The sequence below is a fragment of the Salmo trutta genome, chromosome 12 (assembly GCF_901001165.1).
Source record: "Salmo trutta chromosome 12, fSalTru1.1, whole genome shotgun sequence".
In the NCBI taxonomy this organism is placed as follows: Eukaryota; Metazoa; Chordata; class Actinopteri; order Salmoniformes; family Salmonidae; genus Salmo; species Salmo trutta.
The window spans coordinates 76297263-76311398 of NC_042968.1; the positions used below are offsets into that span (position 1 = coordinate 76297263).

At 41.9% G+C, this 14136-nt stretch overlaps 1 protein-coding gene across 1 annotated transcript; it reads right to left on the reverse strand.

Moving 5' to 3' along the window:
- Positions 1–471: 471 nt before the first annotated feature.
- LOC115204193 (smoothelin) lies at positions 472–12550 on the reverse strand. The gene is made up of 8 exons (XM_029769568.1): positions 12271–12550; positions 8637–8803; positions 3421–3496; positions 3150–3275; positions 2135–2189; positions 1900–2020; positions 1568–1719; positions 472–1288 (listed from the first exon to the last, which is right to left on the reverse strand). The coding sequence occupies exons 2-8, from the start codon at positions 8778–8780 to the stop codon at positions 1141–1143; spliced, it is 822 nt and encodes a 273-aa protein (XP_029625428.1). The 5' UTR covers positions 8781–8803; positions 12271–12550; the 3' UTR covers positions 472–1140.
- Positions 12551–14136: the final 1586 nt, after the last annotated feature.

Here is a 14136-nt window from a genome sequence, read left to right on the forward strand (position 1 = left end):
TTGCTGTTAGGAGTTTTAGGCTGGGTTTCTGTACAGCACTTTGTGACATTGGCTGATATAAAAAGGGCTATATACATTAATTTCATTGATTGATTGATTGATTGATGATGTGACCATCTGTCAATCATGCACGTGGGCAAGAAGAAGACACCCCATGCGTCAGAGGTGCGAGCTTTGTTATGTTATTTTATTGTGTATTTATTGTGTATATATCAGTCCAAATTGACACACATACAGTGCATTCTATTGGATTAGTAGGCTAGGTTTGTTTATTTAACTGTTATTCACTGATATACTAGAGCCTACACAGTCTGGTGAGCTAGAGTAGAGTGCTAATATTTTGAAGAATCACTTCCAAACTGTATGCATTTAGGCTACATAATGTAGGCTATGTGACTAACATAGTGCACTATCAATAATGGAGGGGAAAACATTCAAACCAAGATGGAAATAAAAATGCAGGACACGGTATGGCAAGTCTGTGTTTATATAGTATGATTATAGTCTGTCCCTGAGCACATGGTGGTCCTGAGTAGCCTAGCCTATAATAAGTCAGTGTTACTGTGAGCCAGTCACTGCCTTTTATTTGCCCTGGACCAAGATGCCTTTGGGTCTAAACTTTGATAGAGTAGACTTCAGGGATATTTGCCATTTTTAAATAGTTACCAAATACAGTAATGATTTGGCAACAATCCTCTTTCAGGCTGAAAATGGTGTGGGTTCCCCATAATAGAAATGTAGTAGTACTCTATAATGTGATCAGAACAAAATAAATGTTCACAAATCAAACCACATCATTCACATAACATTTGACCTCATGTATCTTTAACCCATACATAGCCTACCCACAAAAAGGCATTGTTGTCAGGGCACAGCACTGCAGCACCATAAAAAGCCATTCCCAGATTCTCCATGGCTCTGACTGAGATTATAACAGATGTGTAATCTCAGTGGAATGCACTGATCCTAAGTGCCAGCTGTCCTCTCAAAACATAAACAGAAATTGTCAGCTAATACACACAAACCAATACAAAGATACACACAGTTAATAAAAATCCCAGCTATGTGCTTAAAAGGCACTACAGCAAACTACAAACTCTTATATGCCCTCCCCACCCCCATATTGTGAAACATCCGTCTCTAGAGTTTCTTTTTGGTTTTAACTAGGCCTTTTTCCACCAGGCATCGGTAGAACTCCTGAATGTATGTGTACACACACTTCCAGTCAGGCTCATGCATCCGCAGCAAGTCTTCAACGTCCAGCAGAGGGGGGCAATCTGCCAGCCTTCTACAGCCAAAAGAGAGGAGAGGAGAGAGACAGGCCTGAGCAATCACAATCATTGTCCCCAGGCAGGATCCATTGGCAGCTGAGCTAATGGACAGTACAGATTTTTTTATTTTCCTCAGAGAAGGTATTTTTGTCAAGTTCAATCGATCACTGCACAGCCCTTGGGTCCTTCCTGTGCATCTATGAGTAGAAAGTGCATTTTGTCAGAGTAGGTTTTCTGTGGCTGAGGGTGTGTGTGTGTTTCAATGTTTGTTTAGAATAGATACATAGGGAACTCACTCTGCCGTGCTAAAGGCCAGCTCAAAGTTGTCTTTGCGTGCGTTGGGGTTGAGGATGGAGTACTCAAATGCATCTGGGAAGAACCTGTGCACCAGCGCACAGAACGCTATGCCATCACTCCAACTGGACGAGAAGTTGCGGATTTCCACCCCCTGCACAGAGTAAGGGAGGAGGGGACATAAAAGGGAACAGCAAAGAGAGCGAGGAGAGGGAGTGGATTTACAAAGACATTGATCAAGTGAAGTAAGGTTATTGGTATGCTGAGGACACTGTGGGTATAAAACAAGAATATATTCATGTTGAGGTAAGATTGTGAGTCCTCAAATGCTTACCTCATATGGTTCGGTTTTGGCCCGGCACCAATCCAGTAACATCTGCTTGACATTTTTCATGTTGGGTGCTGCAACGACAGGGGAACACTGATGGGCTGGTGCCATAGCTGGTTTGGCCATGCTGGGGAGAGAGGATAAACATGTTACTTAACACACTCCTAGTATCACAACTTAGACATGCAGAATTTGATCAATCACACGTGAAACATGGCTGGCTGTTAGCTCAATGACTCACCTGCCAGTTGTTTTAGTGAAGGAGTTGGTGGTTGATGCAGAGAGTTGGCTGTGCACTGTAGAGAAACAGAAGGGGGCATGTAGTGATTTTGAGTAGGGAAGCAGGACATCTCTCACAATCCCACTTTGATTTGAAAGCTTGGAGAGAGAGAGAGAGAGAGAGAGAGAGAGAGAGAGAGAGAGAGAGAGAGAGAGAGAGAGAGAGAGAGAGAGAGAGAGAGAGAGAGAGAGAGAGAGAGAGAGAGAGAGAGAGAGAGAGAGAGAGAGAGAGAGAGAGAGAGAGAGAGTGAGAGAGTGAGAGAGAGAGAGAGAGAGAGAGTGAGTGTGAGTGTGAGTGTGTTTGAGAGAGAGAGAGAGAGAGAGAGAGAGAGAGAGAGAGAACCAGCACTTGGTCTGCCACTACTGATAGCTACTTTATTGAGGAAAAATTTTACTTTCTATGCCTGATATGTGATATGTGGTTATCCCACCTATATATCTTCAGATGAATGCACTAACTGTAATTCGCTCTGTATAAGAGCATCTACCAAATGACTAAAATGTAAAAATATGTGTGTGTTGTGTCTGTAACGGGGTGAGTGACTGGTTGCCGGGAAGTCAGGCGCAGGAGAGCAGAGATGGGTGATAACAGGAGAACTTTAATATACACCCTGGCCCAAAGGCTCAGGCGAGGCAGCACAAAGCACAACCACGGTAACATGAACCGGGTAAACAAAACAAACCAACCTAGGTTTGAAACAAACCTAGCGCAAGCCAGCCTGTAGCGTAACACCCTACACAAAGAACAATTCCACACACAGACATGGGGGAAACAGAGGGAAATATACATTTAGTCTGATGAGGGAATGTGAACCAGGTGTGCAGGAAAACAAGACAAAACAAATGGAAAATGAAAGGTGGAGCGGCGATGGCTAGAAGACCGGTGACTTTGACCGCCGAACGCCACCCGAACAAGGAGAGGGACCGACTTCGGCGGAAGTCGTCACAGTGTCCTTTCGGAGGGATATGATACTCACTGTGGGATCTTTGCTGGTGGTTGCTGGTCTGGCCTCTGTTCATTCCCATCTGTCCTGTGCCTGCTTTACTCAAAGCCTGCTGCCTCAGGTCATCTTGCCTGGACCCCCGCTCTTTCTCTCGCTTCTCTTTAGAGAGAAGTCGAGGGAGAAAAAGAGAATTGTAGTATTAAAATTGGAAGTAGGACAGCGAGTGGACATTCAAAGGGGTAGTCAGGAGTGATAGCAAAGATGCGATCCTGTCACATTTCACGTTGAAGCTCTCTGATCTTACCTCTCTTCTTCTTGAGCAAGTCCCTGAATGCAGCGCGGATCATTCGCCTTTCATCAAAATCCACAGCTTTATCCAACTGTCAGAGATAAACCCATGTAGAAACCAAAAGATGAGGAGACCAAGGCCAAACTCAATAGTAATGGCGTCTTTTGTAGGCAATAACTCCACCATGGTTTGTTGTGTTATAGCCTGAATTCAAAATGATTCAATATATTTTCTCACCCATCTACACACAGTACCCCAATATTGTTGTTTTTAGAAATGTTAGCATATGTATTGAAAATAAATACATAAATATCTAATTTACATATGTATTCACACCCCTGAGTCAATACTTTGTAGAAGCACCTTTGGCAGCGATTACAGCAGTAAGTCTTTCTGGGTAAGTCTCTAAGAGCTTTCCACACCTGGGTTGTGCAACATTTGGCCATTATTATTAAAAAAATTATTCAGCTCTGTCAAATTGGCTGTTGATCATTGCTAGACAACCATTTTCAGGTCTTGCAATATATTTCAAGTAGATTTAAGTCAAAACTGTAACTGAGCCACTCAGGAACATTCACAGTCTTCTTGGTAAGCAACTCCAGTGTAGATTTAGCCTTGAATAACTCTGAATGCTCGGCTATGAAAAGCTAACTGACATTTACTCCTGAGGTGCTGACCTGTTGCACCCTCCACAACCACTGATTATTATTATTTGACCCTGTTGGTCATCAATGAACGCTTGAACATCTTGGCCATGTACTGTTATAATCTCCACCCGGCACAGCCAGAAGAAGACTGGCCACCCCTCAGAGCCTGGTTCCTCTCTAGGTTTCTTCCTAGGTTCTGGCCTTTCTAGGGAGTTGTTCCTAGCCACCGTGCTTCTACATCTGCATTGCTTGCTGTTTGGGATTGTAGGCTGGGTTTCTGCATAGCACCTTGTGACATAGGCTGATGTAAAAAGGGCTTTATAAATACATTTGATTGAAATTTGATTGTGTTTTAGTTTATTGTCCTGCTGAAATGTGAATTCATCTCCCAGTGTCTGTTGGAAAGCAGACTGAACCAGGTTTTCCTCTAGGAGTTTGCCTGTGATTAGCTCCATTTTGTTTCTTTTTTATCCTGAAAAACTCTCCAGTCCTTAATAGTTACAAACATCCCATAACATGATGCAGCCACCACTATGCTTGAAATATGGAGAGTGGTACTCAGTAATGTGTTGTATTGGATTTGTCCCAAACATACCACTTTGTATTCAGGACAAAAAGTTAATTGCTTTGCCAAATATTTCACTGTGTTACTTTAGTAAACAGGATGCATGTTTTGGAATATTTATATTATGTACAGGCTTCCTTCTTTTAACCCTGTCAATTAGGTTAGTATTGTGGAGTAACTACAATGTTGTTGATCCATCCTCAGTTTTCTCCTCTCCCAGCCATTAAACTCTGTTTTAAAGTCACCATTGGCCTCATGGTGAAATCCCTGAGCGGTTTCCTTCCTCTTCAGCATGGTTTTTGGATAAATGCAGAAAATAAGCTCTGTGGTAAACAAAGACATAGATCTTATTAAAAAAAAATTGTTGAGATAATTTTCATCAGCTAATGTCACTTTTTGTGAATTTTGAAGCGTTTATGTAATTAAAAAACCAATAACGCACATAAAGGCTTCCTAATTCATAAAGGTCATGTTAACTAACTGATACCGTATCATCTCATAGATCAAAACGTAGATCCGGAAGCCTATCCTTTCTCCATTCATTTGCCCATTGGAATGGCTGAATGAACTAGAGGTAAATCATTTCCGTTTTTAGGACTACAAGCTGGCGAGATTTATCGCAAAGATTATGGAAATACTGACAAGATACGTCTCTCCGCCCTAACAATGGGAGTCGTTGTTTACAATGCGGCATGGCGGGCTGTCTATCTCTCACCTTTCTTTGGATTGGTGGATACATCTCATTATTGTAATCCTTATTTGAATATTTGATAAGGGGTTGTTGACCAAATTCGACACTCATTAACCTCCATACTAAAACTCCTTGCTTGGTGTGTGAAACAACAGAAATGTCACCTGCTGTCTATTGGCAGGTGTCCATTGACCCAGCTTTACTCTACAAAATATGTCATGGAAATGGCAGATATAGGATAAATTATCTAAAGATAGCCAACACTTCTACAGGGGTGGATTTTCTTTATTACGACAAATGTAATCATTGGCGAATACTTTTGCAGGTAGGCAGAGCACGTGATGTCATCACGTAGCCTTACCATACCCTCCACTCCACATTTAATTCTAAATGCCTACTGCTTGCAAAATCTTTTTTTTTTGTTCAACTATAAACAAATAATGCTTCTTTGCAGGACAAGGATTGCCCTGACTTTCAGGAATGCCTGAATTGTTTCACCTTGCTTTTCTGGTTGGCTGGATGCAAGTTTCACCATCCATTTATTACAGATCTACAGGAGTGCAAGTCTCACCGTGGCACGGACCGTGGCGATACATTGGCACGTGATAATTATTAGAATATGGCAAATATTAGTCAATTATTGTATTCTATCCATGCTGGCTTGCGCGGGCCACCTGAGACATAAAACAGATAGGTGGAAGGGCACACAGGCTGTCGCCAATTTATTAATGCGCAATTTTCCTAAATGGGTAATGGAAACACTTCAACCACTACATTTTTATAAGACACTGTAGATTTTTGCAAATACGCAAAAAGGCCAGCATCCCAGAGTCGCCTCTTCACTGTTGATGTTGAGACTGGTGTTTTGCGGGTACTATTTAATGAAGCTGCCAGTTGAGGACTTGTGAGGCATCTGTTTCTCAAACTAGACACTCTAATGTACTTGTCCTCTTGCTCAGTTGTGCACCGGGTCCTCCCACTCCTCTTTCTATTCTGGTTAGAGCCAGTTTGCACTGTTCTGTGAAGGGAGTAGTACACAGCGTTGTACGAGATCTTCAGTTTCTTGGCAATTTCTTGAAAGGAATAGCCTTAATTTCTCAGAACAAGAATAGACTGACGAGTTTCAGAAGAAAGTCCTTTGTTTCTGGCCATTTTGAGCCTGTAATCGAACCCACAAATGCTGATGCTCCAGATACTCAACTAGTCTAAAGAAGGCCAGTTGTATTGCTTCTTTAATCAGGACAACAGTTTTCAGCTGTGCTAACATAATTGTAAAATGGGTTTTCTAATGATTAATTAGCCTTTTAAAATTATAAACTTGGATGAGCTAACACAATGTGCCATCAGAACACAGGAGTGATGGTTGCTGATAATGGGCCTCTGTACGCCTATGTAGATATTCCATAAAAAATCTGCCGTTTCCAGCTACAATGGTCATTTACAACATTAACAATGTCTACACTGTGTTTCTGATCAATTTGATGTTATTTTAATGGACAAAAAATGTGCTTTTCTTTCAAAAACAAGGACATTTCTAAGTGACCCCAAACTTTTTAATGGTAGTGTACAGTCGTGGCCAAAAGTTTTAAGAATGACACAAATATTAATTTCCACAAAGTTTGTCATTACTATGGAATACTGAAGTATAATTACAAGCATTTCATAAGTGTCAAAGGCTTTTATTGACAATTACATGAAGTTGATGCAAAGAGTGTTGACCCTTCTTTTTCAAGACCTCTGCAATCCACCCTGGCATGCTGTCAATTAACTTCTGGGCCACATCCTGACTGATGGCAGCCCATTCTTGCATAATCAATGCTTGGAGTTTGTCAGAATTTGTGGGTTTTTGTTTGTCCACGCGCCTCTTGAGGATTGACCACAAGTTCTCAATGAGATTAAGGTCTGGGGAGTTTCCTGGCCATGGACCCAAAATATCGATGTTTTGTTCCCCGAGCCACTTAGTTATCACTTTTGCCTTATGGCAAGGTGCTCCATCATGCTGGGAAAGGCATTGTTCGTTACCAAACTGTTCCTGGATGGTTGGGAGAAGTTGCTCTCAGAGGATGTGTTGGTACCATTCTTTATTCATGGCTGTGTTCTTAGGCAAAATTGTGAGTGAGCCCATTCCCTTGGCTGAGAAGCAACCCCACACATGAATGGTCTCAGGATGATTTAATGTTGGCATGACACAGGACTGATGGTAGCGCTCACCTTGTCTTCTCCCCGGACAAGCTTTTTTCCAGATGCCCCAAACAATCGGAAAGGGGATTCATCAGAGAAAATGACTTTACCCCAGTCCTCAGCAGTCCAATCCCTGTACCTTTTGCAGAATATCAGTCTGTCCCTGATATTTTTCCTGGAGAGAAGTGGCTTCTTTCCTGCCCTTCTTGACACCAGGCCATCCTTCAAAAGTCTTCGCCTCACTGTGCATGCAGATGCACTCACACCTGCCTGCTGCCATTCCTGAGAAAGCTCTGTACTGGTGGTGCCCCGATTCCGCAGCTGAATCAACTTTAGGAGACGGTCCTGGCGCTTGCTGGACTTTCTTGGTCGCCCTGGAGCCTTCTTCACAACAATTGAACCGCTCTCCTTGAAGTTCTTGATGATCCGATAAATGGTTGATTTATGTGCAATCTTACTGGCAGCAATATCCTTGCCTATGAAGCCCTTTTTGTGCAAAGCAATGATGACTTCACGTGTTTCCTTGCAGGTAAGCATGGTTGACAGAGGAAGAACAATGATTCCAAGCACCACTCTCCTTTTGAAGCTTCCAGTCTGTTATTCGAACTCAGTCAGCATGACAGAGTGATCTCCAGCCTTGTCCTCGTCATCACTCACACCTGTGTTAACGAGAGAATCACTGACATGATGTCAGTTGGTCCTTTTGTGGCAGGGCTGATGTGCAGTGGAAATGTTTTGGGGGGATTCAGTTAATTTCCATGGAAAAGAGAGACTTTGCAATTAATTGCAATTCATCTGACCACTCTTCATAACATTCTGGAGTATATGCAAATTGCCATAATACAAACTGAGGCAGCAGACTTGAAAATTAATATTTGTGTCATTCTCAAAACCTTTGGCCACGACTATATATATATGTGTGTGTGTGTGTGTGTGTGTGTGTGTGTGTGTGTGTGTGTGTGTGTGTGTGTGTGTGTGTGTGTGTGTGTGAGACGTCATTACATCCAGCTGTTTTTATCAACCCAAAATAAATGGAAACATACCCTAGCAGGCAATTGTCACATCTATTTTCTAAACGTCGACAAAAAAGTAATTGGACAAGATAATGGAAACGGTTTATGTGAAGTATGCACTTCTACTGCCTCACCAGTTTATTCAGGACTTCTTCATCCTCAATAGCAGATAACTCCTGACTGGTCAGTATGCCTGACGGTGTGTCACTGGGGTTCGTCTCAGAGGTCTCATTTGCAGACACAGCCCCCGCCACTCCCTCATCAGGTCCCGCCTCCATGTCCAACGTACTGTATGGGACTGCTAAATAAGGTAAAGAACGGCGATAAGGGCAAGAACTCCTACACAAATATCCAAAGAGCCAGAACAAATAATGTCATTAGTTTGAATTTATTATGGATCCCCATTAGCTGCTGCCAAGGACCTGTTCCTGGGGTCCAGCAAAATGAAGGCAGTTATATACATTATTCAAAACTATTACATTTCAAAACAGATTTCATAACACATTAAGTGTGTGCCCTCAGGCCACTACTCTACTACCACATATCTACAACACAACATCCATGTGTACATGTGGGTGTGTATGCATGTGTCTGTACCTGTGTCTGTACCTGTGTCTGTGACCCTTCACAGTCCGTGCTGTTCCCTAAGGTGTCTTTTTATCAGATTTTACTACTTGCATGAGTTACTTGATGTGGAATAGAGTTCCATGTAGTCATGGCTCTATGTAGTACTGTGCACTTCCCATAGTGTGTTTTGGACCTGGGGACTGTGAATATACTGGTGGCATGTCTTGTGGGGTATGCAGGGTGTCTGACCTATGTGCTAGTAGTTTAAACAGACAGCTTGGTGCATTCAACATATCAATACTTCTCACAAATACAAGTAGTGATGAAGGCAATCTCTCCTCTACTGACATGCATTTTAATATTATATGTCATTGATGGATCCATGGCAAGCAGTTGCATAGCTACCAGACATAAAGGTAACTGGCAAAATAAAGGAAACACTTGACTAAATGAGGGATACTAAATATATTGAAGGCTGGTGCTTCCACACAGTTGTGGTTCCTGAGTTAATTAAGGGATGGATAAACATTTACATAATGGGTACCTGAAGGAAAAGGGGGGAGGGTCATGCTTTTCAATTTCAGTCAAGGGGGTTTTAGTCATTTTTTGTATCTAGTCCAGGGGAGGGTCATGTAACTTGTAATGGATGAAATGTCAATATTTCTCAGTGTTTTATAATTAGTTGCTTATTAACCTATATATCGATGTGAGCCCGATGCCACCCCTCATCTCTGATTCTCAGCTGGGGCTATATCAAGTGTGCCTATAGGCTATTTAGTGTGGTCTCAATCAAAGTGCATGCTCAGAGAAGCACAGAGCAAAGTTATATTTCTAAGATAGCTGCTGGGATGGTGTAAATAAAACTAGGCTGCATTACACACGGCAAGGGACATTCCACCCCTGATCCCTGACCTGCTCTGCTCTTGCTGAACAAAACCTTTTTGTGTGCTGCTTAACCAATGGCTGCGCTGTTTAGGGCTACAGTGGTTGTTCAGGAGTAAAGTCAAAGGTTTCTTCCGTAAATAATTTTTGATTAGGCCTAGTCCAAAACATGCTTTATCTTGCGCGCAGACTAGCCTATAGCCTGTGTTCTGTTCAGTTTGAGAAGGAGAGCGTGAAGATAAAGAAGACCGGAGGTCAACTTTGATAGCTTGCTACTACTATAATTTAATTTATTATAAACAATGTTACTTGCCCATGATGTATTTATCAGCGTTATTGACCTCACAATAAACCAGATTTGAGTAACTTACATTGTTGTGCTGAAACTTGAAGCAGCAGACACGGCACAATCAATCAGAAATGGAAAGCTCATTGTGCTGAAAGTAGGCAAATTCGAGTTGCCATGTAAATGCTGACAGGACAAAGAACAGTTTCTAGAACTGCATATCTAAGGCTCTGATCTGTCCAAGAAGTGAGGGTAAATGGTAGACATGTTCTCTGCTATTCATTTTGTTGTAATTCTAATTTTGGGCATAGTGAAGGGTTCAGGGAGGGTTTAGGTAAAGTATACTTTGCTGAAGGGAGGGCCATCCACATTCATTTCAAAGAGGTCCGATTTTCTCCATGTAACCATTATTATAAATAACTTTAATTCCCTAAGCAACAACATGTATAAACATGCCCAGTTGCCCATTATTTTAGCTACCATGGCTAGAAGAGATCTCAGTGAAGAGGGGTCTTAAATGTGCATAGGGGGTTTAAAGTGTGTGTGTCTCGGTCACCAGATCTTAACCCAATGGTGAAGGTGCATAAAGGTGGTGGAATTCCAATATGACGTCATTGTTATTAGCACTACCCACAGAGTTCTTAAACTATGGCGCGCAACATGGTCCAACGTTCCAGTAAATCAGCACAAACAACTTTTTTGTTTTTTTCTAATTGCCGCCGTCATTGAGCTAGAATTGGGATCATGTATACTGTGTTAATGCCGATACAAAAGGAGAGTAATGGAGAACAATGTACAATACGTAGAATTTAGCAAATGAGGCATTTGTGGTAAGTACATGGGGGCCGCCGTTTTTACGCACCTTCACTATTGAACATTTATGGGAGATTCTGGAGCGGCGCCTGAGACAGCATTTTCCTCCACCACCAACAACACCCCAAATTATGGAGAATTGGTGTCGCATCACTCCAGACACTTGTAGAATCTATGCCAAGACCCAACGCCCTATTGATGCCCCATTAAGACACTATGTTGGGGTTTCATTTATTTTGGCAGTTACCTGCACATAGGCCTACATTAAACATATGATCATCTTCAACCATCTCTCTCTTTTCCCTGAACCGGAGGGACATCTGAAGAAAGGCAGACTGACAGAGCAAGACAAGTGGTCAGAGGTTGAGGATAAAGTGTGTGTGTGTGTGTGTGTGTGTGTACAGTATTTGTGTGCTAGAGATAAAATAATGTTTTTGGTGTGTGGAGATGAGAGGACTAGCCCTGTCTACATGAATCATTATAAGTACATACCATCATTAATTTAATCTAGTTCTATAATTACATTCATAAAGCTAACAGGGTTAGGCAGCATTGACATTTAGAGCACTAAGGTTCTATCTGCATTTTTGTCTAAATGAAGTTATTGACGTAGCCTTGTTCTGTTCAAGGCTCTCTACCGCTATAGTACTAGAAATACCACAATTTATGTTAAGTTCAAAAGAATACTAGATACAAAAAAAAATAGCTGACACCGTCTCAAACCAATTAGGGTTCGGAACTTTAAAGACAATTATCTCAGAATCATCTTTTTGCAAATAGAACCTTATAGTCCTAAACTCTAGATTTAAGTTTCAACACCCAGTGATGTGCAGATAGCAGCGTTCTCATAATGTAAACACATAACACCATCTGTTCGACTTGTAGTCTGTCCAGTAATCTGAATATAAACAGTGAGTGGGTCTAAACTGACATAAACCATGCTGCTCTAGAGAACTGTTTGTGTTAACACTGAAGTATAAAACATGTACAAATATAGTGATGTAGCTTCGCTCATTGTAACACCAATCATCCATGAAATTTGCACAAAGAGGAAAATATATGGATAAAAAGACAGATGACAGACAGACTGATATAGCTACACACACAGTAACTAAACATACAGTACATGAAGGGTAACATCAATTCATAGAGAGGAAGCTAAAAGCTGTTATAGGAATTGAGACAACAGGAGAGTCCGAGTGATAGTGTCACACACCTACCTGGTGATGGAGACTTCAGTTTTACCCTGGTGTTCAGTTCAGTACCCCTGTCCCACTTTCTCCTCTTCCTCAGACTTGCACAGGAGAGTGCTCAGCCCTTTAACACCACACTCCCTGCCTCAGAGTTGGACCAGGATGGAGGAGGAGGAAGAACAGAATGAATCATGGGACTGTCGGTCCTCTCCTCCCTCAATACTTCCTTCAAAACTCTTCTCCTCAATTGACTCTTATGTCATGCAAAACTTTATGAGGCATAACTAGAGAGACTACCATGTCTTTGGAATGACACCAATTAAACAAAAAGCTCTTAATCAACTCAGCGAGTGAGTGAGGAGTTGTTTAGAGAGCCCTATATACAAATAATTTGAGAGGAAGTGAAAGGGTTAAATACAAGGCAGAAGGGGAGCAACAACACTGCCTTATTCAGGCAAAAAAGTGACTGTTCACAGAGAGCCAAGACATCCCTGTATGGAAAGACAGAACACACATACATTTAGCAGAAGATGGATAGCAAATTCAATCTACTCTCGTTATGTTATTTTCATAGAACAAGGTTGAGACTAGTGATGGGGGGGGTCGATACAATTACATATTGAGATATTATTTGACGATATACAGTGCATTTGGAACGTATTCAGACCCCTTCTCTTTTTCCACATTTTGTTACTTTACAGTCTTATTCTAAAATGGATTAAATAAAAAAACATCCTCATCAATCTACACAAAATGACAAAGCAAAAACATGTTTGTAGACATTTTAGCAAATGTATAAAAATAAAAAAACAGAAATACCATATTTACATAAGTATTCAGACCCTTTGCCATGAGATTCGAAATTGAGCTCAAGTGCATCCTGTTTCCATTGATTATCCTTGATTGGAGTCCACCTGTGGTAAATTCAACTGATTGGACATGAATTGGATAGGCACACACCTGTCCATTTAAGGTCCCACTGTTGACAGTGCATGTGAGAAAAAAAACAAGCCATGAGGATGAAGGAATTGTCCGTAGAGCTCCGAGACAGGATTGTGTCAAGGCACAGATCTGAGGAAGGGTTGCAAAATATTTCTGCAGCATTGAAGGTCTCCATGAACACAGTGGCATCCATCATTCTCAAATGGAAAAAGTTTGGAACCACCAATACTCTTCCTAGAGCTGGCCGCCCGGCCAAACTGAAAATCATTAAAAGGGCATTGGTCAGGGAGGTGACCAAGAACCTGATGGTCCCTCTAACAGAGCTCCAGAGTTCCTCTGTGGAGATGAGAACCAGAAGGACAACCATCTCTGCAGCACTCCACCAATCAGGCCTTTATGGTAGAGTGGCCAGACGGAAGCCCCTCCTCAGTAAAAGGCACGACAGCCCGCTTGGAGTTTGCCAAAAGGCACCTAAAGGACTCTCAAACCATGAGAAACAAGATTCTCTGGTCTGATAAAACCAAGATTGAACTCTTTGGCCTGAATGCCAAGCGTCACGTCTGGAGGAAACCTGGCAACATCCCTACGGTGAAGCATGGTGGTGGCAGCATCATACTGTGTGGATGTTTTTCCAGAGGCAGGGACTGGGAGACTAGTCAGGATCGAGGGAAAGATTAACAGAACAAAGTACAGAGATCCTTGATGAAAACCTGCTCCAGAGCGCTCAGGACCTCAGACTGGGGGCGAAGGTTCCCCTTCCAACAGGACAACGACGCTAAGCACACAGCCAAGACAATGCAGGAGATCAATCTGCAAAAATGTCTAAAAACCTGTTTTGCTTTGTCATTATGAGTTATTGTGTGTAGATTGAGGGACAAATAAATAATTTTATACATTTTAGAATAAGGCTGTAAAGTAACAAAATGTTAAAGTCAAGGGGTCTGAATACTT